This window comes from Candoia aspera, chromosome 1 (assembly GCF_035149785.1).
Source record: "Candoia aspera isolate rCanAsp1 chromosome 1, rCanAsp1.hap2, whole genome shotgun sequence".
NCBI lineage: Eukaryota > Metazoa > Chordata > Lepidosauria > Squamata > Boidae > Candoia > Candoia aspera.
The window spans coordinates 95054325-95071128 of record NC_086153.1 but is presented as its reverse complement, the minus strand read 5'-3'; the positions used below and the strand labels follow the sequence as shown (position 1 = coordinate 95071128).

The 16804-nt window shown below is 37.6% G+C and overlaps 1 protein-coding gene across 1 annotated transcript in view; it reads right to left on the bottom strand.

Moving 5' to 3' along the window:
- TMEM244 (transmembrane protein 244) overlaps window positions 1-14850 on the bottom strand; it is a 31332-nt gene extending 16482 nt beyond the window's left edge. Inside the window, exons 1-4 of the mRNA XM_063295217.1 lie at window positions 14812-14850; window positions 9130-9215; window positions 8740-8813; window positions 2276-2401 (exon numbers count right to left, since the gene is read on the bottom strand). Coding sequence (XP_063151287.1) covers window positions 2276-2401; window positions 8740-8813; window positions 9130-9215; window positions 14812-14850 — 325 coding nt within the window. The remainder of the gene's footprint in view (window positions 1-2275; window positions 2402-8739; window positions 8814-9129; window positions 9216-14811) is intronic.
- Between the last annotated feature and the right edge of the window lie 1954 nt (window positions 14851-16804).

Below are 16804 nucleotides of genomic sequence, written 5' to 3'. Positions count from 1 at the left end.
TACTTTTTTTCTATGCAAATACTCACTAGTCACCATTCTCATTCATTCTTGGGTACCTGAAAGGCCCAATCATTTTTTTCTATATTTTTTCATCTCATTCCCATACATTCATGTCACCTAATGGAACACATCTTTTTCTCCAGATTGTATTCATTCAAAATGTTGAACAAGTTTTCCAAAATTCATCCCTGGAATGTTTCCATTACCAAGAGTGACTGGAGTAGCACATGCAATTATCACCAGCCAATAAATTCCTATTTTCATATGCACCCACAGCAACCAGTTCATACTTTCTCACTACATTTTAGCCCTTTCATTCATAAGTAAACCTACAACTCCACTTCCCTGCACGTATTCATCAACTCTTCTCCACAAAATCTTCACCTTCATTCAGATCTATTATATCCTTCCTCTTTCTCTCAACTGCATAGAAACAGAACCTAACTATTTTCTTTCCTTTTATTGTTAAATCATGCTCTCTACCATTCACTCCTCTTACATTCCAAGTCATGATCTTCTATTAGCCAAGGGCAGTATTCAGTGACCTCTACCACATATCATGGCTTTGCCAAATCAAGGCTTTCATATACAGGTAATCCTCGATCTATGACTATTTGTTCAGCGACCATTTGAAGTTACAAGGGCACTGAACAAATGGTGGTTATGACTGGTCCTTGGAGTTCCAGCTGTCCCAGCACCCCCGCAGTTGCGTGATCACGATCTGGGCACTTGGCAACTGGCTCACACTTATGACCGGTTGCAACACCCCACGATCATGTGATTGCCATTTGCAATCTTCCCTGCCTGCTTCCCCAGAAAGTTCATGGGGAAGCTGGCAGGGAAGGTTGCAAGTCACTGGGGTAAGTCTCCCCCACCTGTACACCCTCCCCAGCCCCTCTGCACTCATGCCACACCAGCCACTCATACACCCCTGCGCACCCTCCCTGAGCCTTGCCATGCCTCCCCTGCCACTTGCGCACCCTCAGTCACCTTCCATGACCTGCCCCATGCCTCCCGTGCACCCTTGCACACCCCCATGCACCTTCCTCCACCCAGCAGCAGCCACTTGCCTGCCTGCTGGCCTGCTTGCAAGCCTCCTGGGACTTGCAACTTCCTACTGGCTTCCCTCACTGATTTGGTTGTGGGAAGCTGGCAGGAAGCTGCCTCACCTAACAACCATGGGATTTGGTTAATGACAGCAACCAGGACTGCAGGGATTGCCATCGCTGAGCAAACCAGTCATGCTTTATGACCACATTGCTTAGTGATGGAAAGTCTCGTCCCAATTGCCATTGTAAGTCAAGGACTACCTGTAAAGTTTTTTTAGTAAGATAGAGGAGTTATCCTGTAGACTAGGTTACTCAGCCTGAAGTGTATCTATGCCACATGCAGCATTCCCTGCTAATGATAAAGGCAGCACAGGTCTTTTTTTCTGCTTTTTTGTCACAAGCACAGCCAACGCCAGTTTTCACACTATTCTGTGCAAGCTAGGGTCTCTAACCTAGAAATTACCTTGCAAGTAAACGTACTGTCACCCACATCCTGCCAACTCAGTGACATATATCCAGGATGTATTAATTCAACATTTGCTATAACCTACAATCAAATTTTAAAGCAACACTTATTTTATTTCCATGTACAGTATAGCAAACATCAGCCAGAATGCTTATGTTCATTACAACTGACCTTTTTCTCCTTCGGCAAAGAAAAACTCAAAAGCAATTCATGTTTTGAGTTATAGAAAGGATAAAATCACATAATCAAGTTTAAAACTGACAATGGAAAAAGGAAGCTTACTCAGTGTAATGATAATTGTGATCTATTGTAATTCAGTTGTGTGTATGTGAATGTGTATATTACAGAAATATACACATATTAAAGACAAAGCTCTGGCCTGAAAGCATGGATGATTTTGGCACATCTTTCCCCCAAGCAGCTCAAATAATTTGTAACAGCAGAGCAATGGGCTGAACTGGCTATGGATAATAGCAGTTGTAATCCAGCATATTGGAGCACTCTTCGTTCCTTTTAACCTACTTTATATCTTCAATAAGATATTGGCTGATAATCCAAGGCAAGATAAAGCCAACAATGTGGCCATGTGTATGGGTGTCTATAAAAATGGTTTCAAAAATCACCAACTACCCTTTTTCTGAAGTAGTGCTATCTATTAACAGTACTACATACCTAGTAATAGGCATGTTTGCCGCCTTGAATTACTTATAAAAATAATAAAGGCGGGATAGAAAATAAATAAACAAACAAACATACCTACCTGCTGACGTTACTGTGATGTGAATGACTGTAACAGTTATGGCATAATCCCAAACCCATTCTTCTACAACCAAGGCAAAGAGCAGGCCAGAGATGAAATGGGCTACTTCCATTGATGTTATAAGAACTAGAAACACAGAAATACATCAGAAGAATAAAAGGGATCTTTTGTCCAATGCTTTCCAATTCTAAGTCTGCTAAATTTCCAAATGTCAGATTGCTGTTAAAGATAGAAGCCGGCTGGCAACTGTATTTTATCCTCAATCTGTAAAGTAAAGTAGCCCTTGCTCGGATGACGGCCAATGGCCAAGACAAAATCCTTTCAGGTGAACTTGTATGTTTGTGTTTTTCACAAGCTGTGATATGGATACATGGTTTTAGACTGAACTTAGTGATTTTACCCATACCTTCTATTGAAAGGGTGATGTACATAACTACACTTACTGCGGTTTTGAGGCTTTCAGTTCAATCTGCTGAGTGGAGATTTGGATCCCTGCCCTAAAGTCTTTCCCCAGTGGCACCAATTTTTAAAGGCAGGATATTAACCACCATATATCCCTTATTAAGGGATATATGGGGGATCCATGGAAGCAACGTATTTATGGTACCATGTGTCAGAACTTTCCATCATGCCACATGTTCACAAGGCTGCCTTTTCTACTGATGTACCTCTTCCTATCCCAAAACCATTCCTACTGTCTGGAAGAATAGCAGGTGGGGTCAGCTTCATTTTTAAACCAAATATTTAGGAAATTATATTTTTTAAGAAAGGAGATATGATATGGAATGAGATAATCCTGACCCAGCATCACATACTGAAATGCATCTGGACCAATGTGTGCATTACACAGTATATAACAAAAAGCTACATAGCTGATAGCATAGGAACAAAACCTTGCCCATAGATTTCATCAAGATTTTACCACAACATTATTAACTTTTAAAATACTTTTTTTAAAATAAAGGTAGAAAACTGTCATAATTTTTACTGTTCCTGCTACCCTTCCCAAAAGTATTTAATGTAGTCCTCTTTCTGTCATAATCAGATTTCTATTACACACTCAAGTAGTTTAAAGGCACATTGTTACTTAGATAATGAAAATTAACCTAAAAGTGTACAGATTTACATATTGCCTTGAGTGGTTGGTTCTCTGTGGAGACATGAAACAATCCACCTTATTCTCCAAAAAGCTGATCCTTCATCATCCAAAATCAATACCAATGTCCATTTTACTTCAAGAAAGTATAAGCAGATTTCCTGAAGTTCAGTAGCAACCCTAGACTTTTAATATCCATTTAATCATAGCTGTTCTCAATAAGCAGGAAGTTCTATGGAAAGAAGGGCAATATTACTTTCATTTGTGTAGGATACTAAGAACTGTATCTCTAATTTATTCTTAAGACTTTCAACAGCTGTTCTGGTCATTACTCTAATTATTCTACTGCAGTCCCATGGATAAGCCCAGGGGTATTTGGTCTGCTTTCACACATCTGCAACCACAGATTAGAGGCCAGTAGAAAGGAAGAAGTAGAGAAGTACTCCAACTAATCATTTGTTCCTTTAATTTCCAAGATTTGGTGGGGGAAGAAAAAGGAAGAGAACTCTCCTGGTCAATCTCCAAATGCCATTATTTTTTTTAATCCAGAAAAAGAAACAAAAGCTGTTCATTTATTTTAAAAAAATCAGTTACCAACTAGTAACATCTAAAAGCAACATGAGAGAGAGAGAGAGAGAGAGAGAGGCAGAATTTAAGGCCAAATTAATTTAAGAATTAATGTTTCCTCCTAAAAACACATCCTGGAATGACTTCTTGACACTTTTGCTCCATTTCATTGTCATGATGTACATTTTACTGAGGATATCACAGTGATAATGGCAGGAAGAGATATGAGACCTTACTTAAATCAGTAAAAATCTTGAAGAGTTTAAAATCATGAGAGTTTAAAACTAATAAATCTTATGGCGTTATTCTTTGCTTCTGATCAGCTTTTTGAAGCTATTATTAGATCAAAGCTGAATTTCTCATAGATTGTCTATAATCACCCTAACATAGTGGTCAAGTCTCTTTCCATTATAACCAGACTGGAAAAATTCAACCTAGTTGACAGCTATAGTTATAAATCTGTAACAACTTAAGTGTTGGTTTACAAGTCTGGAATCTGGAACTTTGGCACAAATACTAGGAAGCAATCTTATTCATTGGAAATGTAAAGGCTGATAAGGCAGGAACCAGCAGTTCCCAGGGTAGAGAGAATTGTTATGTAAATTAATATTAGCTGCCTCCCAAGGCTATCCTAGAGAGTGGCCAAGTATCTGTTCACTTAGAAAACTGTGAGGAAACAGCCATGAGTTTAAGTTCTAGAGTACTGACATAAAGACTTTGACTTCTTTGCACCACAATGGAGAATTAAATGTGTTCAGGCTTGTCTGCAATAAAGGTTCTAATCTAGCCAAGTCATGTCTGAGAGTCTTCTGTCAAGTCAAACCAGGAGCTTTATTTGGTGTTAAGTGATTTACTGCCCAGCCCTGATGTGAGGACTGACAGAAAAAGTATAAATTGTGGCAGATTGTATAGTAGCTAAGAAAGGATCTGGAATACTCAAGAATGCAAAGGTCAAGACAGATGGAATGGATATAGTCTGAGTAATGTCACCTGAAGGACAGCTCACAGATAAATTAGTGGCCGAACAGAATGCAACTGCTCAATAGTGAAAGTTGCATTTATGTGAATGTTGAAAGAACATGTCAGGGCCACAACTGATAACTGCTTTAGCTAATTTTATCATGAAGCACATTGGGGAAAACTGGCAATCTGGCTAGTGATTATCTGTGGAAGCCTTGTACCAATGTTAGCATTTTTCTATGTGCTGTGAGTTACCACAATGGATGACTTGAGGAGATGCCATTTCAATTATTTATCTATTGAGCGAATTACTTTCATTCCTATTAGACAACCCTCTATATTTCACATTTTTCTGGTGAAATCTATTTCCCTCATTGGAACACCCTATTGGCAATTACGTATTAATGGAACAAGTAAATATTTGGGCTGATGCAGACATAACTGGAAGCTCCTATATGGTATTGTTGGGATTTTTTTGGCATAATATGAACTCATTCATTATGATTAGCATTATTATTAACCAGGCCACTAGGGTGTCTTTATCTGAGTGGTAGATGCCAGGGTAAGATGGAGAAAAGTATTTTGAATGCCACAACCTCCCACTGATTTCTAGAAGTATCAGGATTCACTGATCAGCTCTGTAAACTGATCTCTGATTCCCAAGTCCTCCAACGCAGGCTTGTTCTCTGTCCTGCAGAAATCAAGCATCCAAAATGTTCCAGCTCCCAGGCTTCTGATTCTTGGCTCCAAGGTTTCTGATGCTTATCGTCATGAGTGCTGATGGCGAGCAGGAGGGGGCCTCTATCCAGGGGGGAAAACGCAGGTGTAGTAGTGAGGAGTTGAGCAGCCATTCAAAGAGACACAGATCAGACCCGCCTTGACTTTTGGGGTTTATCTGTCTGGGTTTTTCCCACGCTTCTTCAGTTTGTTAGGATTTTCTGTCTAACGTAGCAGTAATAAACACTAGAGACCTATTCCTCGTCTCAGCGTGGTTCCTGACTGTTAGGACACTTATAGTATTTTTTTCACCCCAACACGTAAGAAGCCTTTCCTCAAAACAGACTGATATCTGGATTAATAGACAAGAAATAAGACTCCTGTTGCATCAGGCCAATAATTAGTCTAGTCCAGCATTCTGTGACACAGTGGTCAACCAGATTTTATTTATTTTATTGGATTTGGACCCACTGCAATCAAAAGACAGTTGGTGGCTCAAGCATAAGCATAAGAAAACAATATATTATGTTCACAAACCTGGACATGAAGGCAATAGCCCTCTACCATCGTTGCTTCCTAGCATTCAATATTTAAATGCCCATGATTCAGGTGACAGTGAATTCCCATTGAAACTACTAGTCATGGATTCACGGAGGGTCCAACTTTTCATGAATTTGTACAGTCCCCTTTGTAAATTGGTAGTCTCTGCCAGCCCTAACAGTAGCAAAATCCAGTTTGTGTTTTCAAAGTGGAGTGCATTAACTACCCATAGTTTAACCATTCCTTTTATTTAATGAAGGATCTGGATTCTGACATTGAGAGAAGAAGAGCACTCTAGTAACATTTTTCGTATTATGCGTGATTTTATATGTCTCTGTCATGTTTCCTGTTGTCTTCACTTCAAGCAAAAGCTCCAATCTCTTTTTCCATGCTCTACCACCATCACTCCAATTATTTTGGTTGTCCTTTTTTGCACCTTGCTAGCTCTGCAATATTCTTTCTGAGGAGCTATGTACAGAATATTCTACATGTAGTCTTGCTGTAGATTTGTATAAGGGTTTTATTATATTATATTATTATATTATTATTATATTATTATATTATATTATATTATATTTTATTATATTATATTATATTCCTAATGATTCCAAACACAGGAACTGCTTTTGCTTTTTTAAGGGCCGCTGCATTGGGAACTGGTGGGCAAAATCCAAGTGTTTGGATATATATAGGCCTTAGAAGCAGATAATTACAAAAACTGATTGTGTGAATTCATCTGTAAATATACTATAAACTATGGTTTCATTACTAGCCTTCTATATATTTTAGAAATCTTGAAAAATAGTAAGAGATTATAGATATATTCAGGATAGAAGTAAGGGCCAAACTTGACACAGCATGGAAGATGCAATCCTGGATTACTATTTCTCCTCCTCCTCTGCTTCTTCCTCATTTTCTTTGAGTAAACATATCCGTGGTGGAGGGACGATTTGAGACCTAATACTAAGAGAAATCGTATGACCAGCTCTGACCATCATCTCAACCAATAACTCCAGAGATTGGCTACTAGCTGCTTTCTTTTTAAAGGCCTCTGAGAGATCAATTAAAAGATCTCTTGGTTCACGTATGTAGTATATGCGCACACAAAAAGGCTCACTAAATAGTAGGCATAATCTCACCAAAGAAATCAACTATGCTTTGATTTACAGGCATCCATGAGGTAGGCAGGATTGGTACCAGAAAAAAGACACAGTGGTCTTCTGTAGAATACCAGCTATGGAACTTAGTTGGATGAGCAACAGGCTCTGACATTGATGATGTTAGAGCTCTCCTGAACAGGTACTGGCATCAGTCCCCATGCCAGAGCCCAGCAGAGCTTCAGGGCAGGTCATTTTTCTATTCAGTGGACTTCTTGCCTCATCCTGTCTCCTGTTTCCTGAAGCCAGAGCTTTGTACTTGGTTTCATAGGAAACCTTATCCATGAACCTGATATTAATTATTTCAGTTAGTTTCACAATCCCTACAAAAAGAAACTAAACTAAACCTCACTGTACCTTCCAATTTCTGGCCTCAAGTGAATCAGTGCTTTCTCTCCCACACCCACCCACAGAGATTCTATAATGCAACCTTTTAGCCAGTGTGCCACTGTTGAGAAACACACCTGGCTACAAAACTACTATGGTAACAGCTTTCGATGGGAATTTATATGCAGAAAGAATGATATCTTGAGTCATTTCCCCACTACCGACTTACAGCATTTTCTAGAGTTGTCCAACCATTGCTGTGCCAAAATAACAGTAATGAGGATAGGATTAATATCACTTCTGTAACAACGGAGTCATGCTATGAAGATGCTGTAAGTCACCAGAAGAGAAATAGCCTTGTTGGCTAAGCAGGTTTCTTCTTGTAATAATAGCATTTCATGGGGCAGGGGCAGGGGGAGGACAATGAACACATTATCTACTGAAAACATGGGGGGGGGGTGTCTAAGAATTTATTTTTTTCCCCTTTTTGTGTGGAGTTTTCTTACTCCAAGAGGTACTCTTGCTCAGTGGATAGAGGACAAGATTTGCACTCTCCTTATGATCTTCTAGACAGAGAATAGTCATGGGCTCATGGTATTCCTGGCCTGTTCTCAGTGTTCTCAGATCAACATTAATAAAGATTGTTGTTTTTCCAAAAGAATTTAGAAGGACTGGGGAATGAAAAAAGTAGAAATGTCATAAAGCTAGTTTAGACTGTACAGGGCTGACTATCTAGTATTATGTATCCTCCAACTGGAAGGAACAGAAAGAGATCTGATGCTGTTGCCTCCTCCATGCCCACCTGAGACAGCCACTGCACTGCCCAATAAGGCTAGCTATCCAGCTCATACATCACACCTACCCCACCCTCACAGCCTTTATCCTGCGACCATGTGCCTTTTCTCAACATGTAAAGCAGATATTCATAAATTTAGATGACTGGTGTTGTATGGAATCATGGAAGAATTTTTAATGAGTTAATGGTGGAATAATTTGTATACAGTGTTTACATTTAAATTTAAATCATCTGCTACAAGCATTTTGATAGAAAAATTGCCTAGCACTTTCAAGATCACAGAAGAACAAAGAAGAAAACTTACCTATATAATGTGGGTTAATCCATGAAGGTTTTGTCTTAAAATCAAAAGGTGCAAATCCATCCAACATTTGCAGTCTGTGAACATATGCAGCATGTCAACAAAGTCCTTCAGGAATATCTGAACAAAACATTTTTGTTCTACCAAAGTCTCCCCAAATATAGGGACTCCCATATGTGTTGGATAACAAATATTAGGTAAGTCCACATTACATTACCAAATGTAGTTTACCTAGCATGTGTTTTCATACCAAATTCGATTAGTAAGCATAAATGTACATATATATGTATATATGCCTAAGTGTTCCACTCAAAACGAATGAGGCCAAATTCGGTCCCCCTCACTTTACTGCATCCATTTCTGCATTTAGAACGGTAGTTAAAGTCTTCTTACCTGAATGCTGTGAAACAAAAGCACAGGACTACATAATACACAGAGTAGAATATTAGCACACATTTTAGCAGATTGAGCAAAATAATCTGTAAATAAATAATAAAATAAAATTAATGTCCTTTCTTAACCACCTTTTGTTCCAAATCACTAGAAAAATAACATAGTATGTGAGAGAGTAGTATGTGTTTGTGGGCATGCCTTTACATAACAGCATCAGACACTCAAATATGTAATAGCATTTGCAGGATGATATAATTGCATGCATGCTATCATCTTGGCATCAAGGGATTCTTTTATCTTATTTATTTATTTATTTATTTGATAGTTTTTATATTTTGCCATATTTTAAAGCAACTCCCCACAGTTTACCACACAGTATCATAAAAATGATCCATACCATAATAATGCAAGAAAACCAAAAACCAATGCAGAGGTGCAACAATAACACCTCCTAGAGATCAAAGGTTCTGCAGCATAATTCTGACTTGACAGCTTTCCAAAGTGTAAACTGGGAGGGGCCCATCCATGTCTCGAAAGTGGGAGAGGTTATTCTGTTGAAGTGGGGTAGCAACAAGAAAAAAGTGCTTCCTCCCTCTCCCTTCAGCAACTTCATGTATGGAGGCAACCATGACCATCTCCTCCCTAGATCAGCAGATCAAACAGGCTGGTTCTACTTGAATGAGATAGATCCGAAAATGCCCAGGAGTCAAGCCTTAAAGGGGCTTTTAAGTGAAAACTAGCACTTTGAATATGCAAAAGTCTATTGGGTGCCAACGCAGCACCCGCAAGCTGGTGTCATATGGCTGCAATAATTCTCCCTCACCAGCAGGAAGGCAACTGCATATTGTACCAACCAAATTCTGCATAGTTGTCAAAGACAGCCCCATGTAAAGTTTCTTGCAGTTGACTGTCCTAGAGGTGATGAAGGCATGAGTTACGGTTAAGTATATTTTCAGAATGGCAGAACGTGCAGTTAGATGTCTCTTTCGGCATATGAATAATAAGGAACGCTTACCCATGAAAATAAAACTTAAGTTTTGTCATCTTTGGGTTTTGCAAAGCATGGACTAGTCAGCATTATTAAGGAATTATTAGCTTGGAACCTAAGGTAACAAAGGAAAATAGAAGGAAAAGCTTCTCACTATTCTTTCTTTTACAACTGCTTGCACCCCCTGAAAATAGTCAGGAGAGGCACACCTTCCTTCTCATCCCAAATCATTCAGAAGCACCACTGGACCTTCTAAAAGGCTTTGTGGAGAGCAGAAGTAGCTATGGAAATAAAATGAGGAAATGTTCTTTCTGTGAACTTCCTTGGATTCAAGTTGTTTGTTATACTTGCGGGGAGGCAAGATGAAGGTGGAGGAACTGGGCTTCTATCTCACTTTGTTCTAAAATAAGTAGTAGTGATAAAGCTATCACTTTGTAGCCAAGCTGGAAAATGTGTGAGTAGCAAGGACTGTACGTCTGATTTAGTCCAGAGAACTCTGGGAGACTGATATGTTCTCCCACTGGCTGAATTACTTTCTCATGAATATTCTACTAGGGCTTTATGCAGATGGTGAATTTCATGCCTACAGAGATCAGTAGCAGAATATTATTCTAAGACAAGGGCGAACAAGGAAGAAGAGTTACAGCCACTTCTCCCATATCAGAGACTAGTTTTCCTGATGTACAGCAAAGCTTAATCGTCTATAATATATCAGGTTACAATGTGGAGAAGGGTGGTGAGAAGCCTATAAGGAGGAATTAAAAGATTTTTTTGAAATCAACTTAGACAAAGAAATAGACTTGAAGACTGTGTGGGATACCAGTAAAGCTGTTATAAGGGGTCATTTTATTTATCATAATTCTATTCTTAAGAAAAAAAACTCAACAAAAGTTATAGAAGGTCCTGGACCAGATTAAACTGAAAGAAACAGAGCTACAGAAAAAACCATCAGATAATAATATTTTCTATCAACTTAGACTATTATATCAAAAAGTTTCACTGTTGACTGTGAAAGAAATTGAAACCAAGTTGAAATATGCTAAACAGAGATACTTTGAATTTGCTGATAAACCAGGAAGATGGTTAGCATATAAATTAAGGAAAGAAAGAGAAAAGAAAATGATATTAAAGATTCAGGAGGGAGATATGGAACTTTTGGACAATGAAAAGATTAAAAAAGTATTTCACAGTTTTTTTCCTAATTTGTATAAAAAACAAGAAGTTTCTTTGGAAAAGATAAATGAGTATTTGAATAGACAAAATTTACCTGAACTTACACAGTCACAGAAATCAACAATGAATGATCCCATAACTACTTTTGAAATAGTTGAAGCTACAAAAAAAAAAAACAAAGTTGGGAAAAGCACCACGACCTGATGGTTTATCTGCATTATATTATAGATGTTTTGAGGACCAGATTTTGTTACCTTTTAAAGCATTGATTAACTCTATTTTGGCAGGGTCTTCAATGCTGGACTCATGGAAAGAGGCTAACATTGCCTTAATACCAAAGGAAGGACAAGATCCTTGCCTAGTTAAAAATTATAGACCAATATCGCTGTTGAATAATGACTATAAAATATTTGCATCAGTGTTGGCAGAAAGAATGAAAAAAGTTTTACAAGAACTTATTCATCATGATCAATGCAGATTTTTACCAAAAAGACAGTTAAAAGATAACATAAGAGTGGTTTTGGATGTTATAGATATCTATAATATCATAATGAATGCCAAACAGCTCTTATCTTCTTAGATGCAGAAATAGCCTTTGATAATTTGAATTGGAGTTTTATATTTAAAGTTTTGGAAATTATGGACTTTGGAGAATATCTTATCCAAGGAATTACGGCAATTTATACACCACAAAAGGTAAACATCATTGTGAATGATGAACTAACTGAACCATGTCATATACAAAAAGGAACAAGAGAAGGATGTCCTCTATCATCTTTGTTATTCATTTTGGTACTGGAAGTTCTTAATAAAGACATTAGAAGGGATGAACAAATAAAAGGTTTAAAGATCAAACAAGAGGAGTTCAAATTAAGGGCTTTTGCTGACAATTCAGTTTTGATACTACAGGATCCCTTGGATACTGCAGAACATCTGATGAAGAAATTGAAAGAATTTGGGTCACTGGGGGGTCTTAAAGTAAATAAACAAAAAACCAGAATGTTAACTAAAAATATGACCCTGTCCAATCAAGACTTACTGATGGGTAAGATGGGAAGTCAGATTGAAAAAAAGGTCAGGTATCTGGGGGTAATTCTGACAACCAAGAATAGTCTGTTATTCCAGAATACTTATGTTAAAATTTGGAATGAGGTGAAAAAAGATTTGATAAGAAGGGGGAAATTACAACTGTCTCTCATGGGAAGAATATCTGTGATTAAGATGAATGTTTTGCCTAGGATGTTATTTCTCTTTCAGACTCTACCAATTTTGTCAACAGATTTACCATTTAAAAAGAGATATTTCAAAATTTATTTGGCAAGGCCAGAAACCAAGAATTAAATAAATTGTTGCAAGATGCCAAAGAACGAGGAGGTTTGGGCCTGCCTAATTTGAAATTGTATTTTGATGCCTGTTGTTTGTTTTGGATGAAGGAATGGATTACTTTGGAGAACAAGAAATTATTACAGCTTGAAGGACATGAATTAAGATTTGGGTGGCATGCCTATCTATGATATGATCTTTTTTCTTTAGCTCTGTCTTCTATCTATTCTATACTTTCTTTTTTGTATATCTTAACTATACTCTGAAAATAATAAAGAAAAAAACAATGTGGGGAAAGGTGGAAATAGGTACAAGGTAGGTTGAAGTAATAGGTTGTAGTGATAACTTTTATATAATACGTTATTTGTTTATTTTCTTCAACTTGTACAATCACCCAACTCAGGATGACTCTGGACATCATAGAAACAAGCTAAAAACAATAATAAAAAGCAATACATATCAAAGTGAAAGGTGGTGAAAGGTCCCCTGTGCAAGCACCGAGTCATGTGTGACCCTTTGGCAGGACGGCACTTTCGTGATGTTTTCTTGGCAGACGATAGCGGGGTGGTTTGCCATTGTCTTCCCCAGTTGCCACCTTCCCCAGCAAGCACAGCAAAACAAATGGACAGCTGAAGACACCAATCAATATACAGTACTGCCACTCTTCCTAGAAATGGGCTCACTCAACACTCTGGCCCAATATAATGGAGGGCCAGTTATATTTCAATACTGTGTGAAAGAAACCTGAAGAGTATATTGACCAACTAGCACCATCTGATGCAGGATTAGAACAATTGCTAAAAATGAAAAACCTGAAAAATCTCACTGGAACTCTATTCCAGCAAATCATCTGAACTGACCCTAAAGATAATCCATAATCCACCCACTCCATTAAAAGTGCATTATGTTCATTCATAATGTTGGCAGGATTGTAAAAGAGATTGGCAATGCCATTTGATAGGAAGTTTTTTAAACAAATTGGGAAAAATCACCCAACAATCCTTCACATTGAATCCTGCTGATGGTTTCTTGTCTATCTCTCCAAACACATTTCCATTACTGTAGCATAATAAATGAACTAGATTAAATTCCCATTGTTAGCTATCTGGTTTGTAATTGTAAAACAAGGAAAACTACAGCTTTTTAAAAAACAGTCTGTGGTATTTAAAAGAGTGGGAAATTGCTGTGGCTGAAAAAAGTCAACATAACAACAAAGAACATTTGGGTTTATGCAAGGAAGCATGAGATTATTCAAATCAGGTCACCATTTATTATTTGCATTTACAATATTTTTTCTTTTTTAAAAATAGTTTTTATTAAAAGATTTTGCATATATAATAAGTACATTCAAAGAAAAAGATATGGTAAATGTGAAAGAGGAAAAAAAGAAAAAAAAGGAAAAGAAGAGACAAAGGAAAAAGGAGATAGAAAAAAGAAAAAGAAATTAAAAGAACAGAAAACATGAAAAGAAATATAAAGAAATGGCTTCTGATCTTCCCCTCGGCAGTTATACATACAATTCTAATCAAACCTCTCTCTCTAAGATTACATCATAATTCACTTCTTTTTATAGCCTACTCTTTCTAATCATCAAAATCTTAAGTCACAAAATCATTTTCTTTTTTTACACAAAAAGTCCATAAGAGGTTTGCAGACATTGATGAATATCAATAATGACCTTTCTCTAATCAAAGAAGGCAGTTTGGCCATCTCTGCTGTTTAAAAGTAAAAAATCACCCCTTCCAACTTATCCCATCTAAATGGAATCTTTTTCTGTCTGAATTTGTCAGAAAAAAATACTCTTTTCTCTTGTGCAGTATTCTAATTGGAATTTTGTTAAGTACAATTACATCTGTATTATCAATCCTCAATCTAGTATTAAAATGCTGCTGCAGAACTTGGTCTCTAGTCTTCTTCCTGATAAACTGCACAAGGACATCCCTTGGAACATTTCTTAATTTTGCAAATTGTTTATTAATCCTATAAACTTTATCAATTTCTGCCTCTAGTCATCTTCATCCCAATCCAAAAAGTTAGGCAGGAACTTAATCTTTTCTCTGATAAGATTGGTCTTATCATGGTCCATGGTCTTCTGGAATTGCTCTAAATCTTAAACAAAATTCTTTTTTCTTTCAGTTCTAGTAATGCCAGGTCATCCAAATCTTTCTCCATTTCTCTGTTTATAACTTCTAACTTACTTTCCAAAACTTCCACTTCGTCATTAATTTGTTCTGCATCTCCGGCCAATTGTCCTACAGATTCTTCAGTCTGTTAAACTTCTTTCATATCCTTCTTTATCCCTGCAAATCCTTCTACCATTTCCTTTTTAAAAGCATCCAAACTATTGGCAACTGTTTCAGTCATCCTCTTGCCAAATTCCTCAAACATTTTCTGCAATTAATCTGGCATGATGCCCTTAACTGTAAGTTGTTCTGGTGAACCTCTCCTTCCTTCTCCTATTTTTACTGCTTTTCTTGTGGTTGCCATTGTAATATTTATGGCCCCAAAGTGAAAGTATGTCAATTACTAGGGTGAAAATAAAGGGCAAACTTTTTTTTCCTGTTTTGCTTTTCTCTATCTTTAACAAAAGAAATAATAAAAATGTGTGTCTGTGCATGGATGCATATCTATAGAGCAGTGTTTCTCAACCTTGGCAAGTTTCAGATGTGTGGATTTCAACTCCCAGAATTCCCCAGCATACTGGCTAGGGAATTCTGGGAGTTGAAGTCCACACATCTGAAACTTGCCAAGGTTGAGAAACCCTGCTCTGTAGAGAGAAATATAAGCACATGCACACATATTCATATATACAATAGTGTTGTGCTGCATGTCAGATTTAAAAGTAAAAAGGTGCTTTGGAACTTATATGAGCATGAATGTAGCACCTCTTCTTTTCTTGGATTTAATAATAATAATAATAATAATAATAATAATAATAATTTACATGCTGCCCGACTCCCAGCAACTCATGGCTGCAGGTTCCTTTGTTATCAGCGAAGAGACTTGCCAATTCACAGAAAGGGAATAAAAAAGAAAATAAGGCAGATTGCCCAGGGGGTTTTGCAGGGGAAGGCACTTTAAAAAAAATGGGCAGAGCTTCAACTGCACTATCATGGCCACCATCTTGACTTTTGCACTACACCCTACAGACACCTGTGCTCCAACCTAATATATATTGGGGATATATTGATCGTAGAATTCTTGTAACCTCGTCCCTTTCATCTTGATAAATCTTGCCAAAGAGTTGCTGTGAGACTCATGTGTGGAAACAGAATTACCTTCAGTTTGAGGCAGAGGCCAAGCGCCCAATTCCCTAATATTCACACGCACATAACACACATCATCCCAAACGATTATTCTCTTTTGTTTCTTTTTCTTTCATCCCCCTATTCATGTTCCTTTTCAGTTCTGTAATTCTTAATTTTGGTCTTGCTGTTTTGTTTTTTCAATTAACTCCACCCACCCACCCACCCAAAAAACAACCACCAGCAAAAAGGAAAAAAAATAGAAACAAGGTTAGGGGAAAGCACAGTGTTTAAACCTCAACAGCCAGGAAACAAGGGCAGGGCACCCCAGAGATGGAGAGTTACAATTCACAGTCAGAGCCACTTGAATGGGAAATGGCACTGGCAGAATCTGGGAATATTCCTTTGACAAGGTCAGATCTGGGAAAGCAAATGAAGCAGCTGCGATGCACGTAAGACAAAAAGCTCTGGGCTGTTACTAAAGAAGAAACAGAAATAGAAAGGTCTGGGTTTTTAGCAAAACATGAGGGGAAAGTAAGGAGATACTAAGCAGGTGCTTCTTAAGAATAATGCCTGCAAAAAGGGGTGGGGAAAAGGAAAAGCATCTTATATTGCTCACCATATGGAAAAATATAAAGAGAGGCACTATTAGTAATATTTGCTGAATGTAAAAAGAAATAATGAACTTACTCTAAAATCTTGTTTTAATGGAATCCTATTAACCAGGCTTTAAGGGACAATACAGGTAGTCCTTGCTTACCAACCACAGTTGGAACTGGCAACTCTGTCGCTAAGTGCTATGATTGCTAAGCACAAAATCACATGACCATGATGGGCTTATGACAACACTTCCACTTCTGTTGTTAAGCGAATCACTACAATTGTTAAGCAAAACATCACATGGCCATGACTTGCAATTTCACTTCCACATTCTCCATTAATTCTT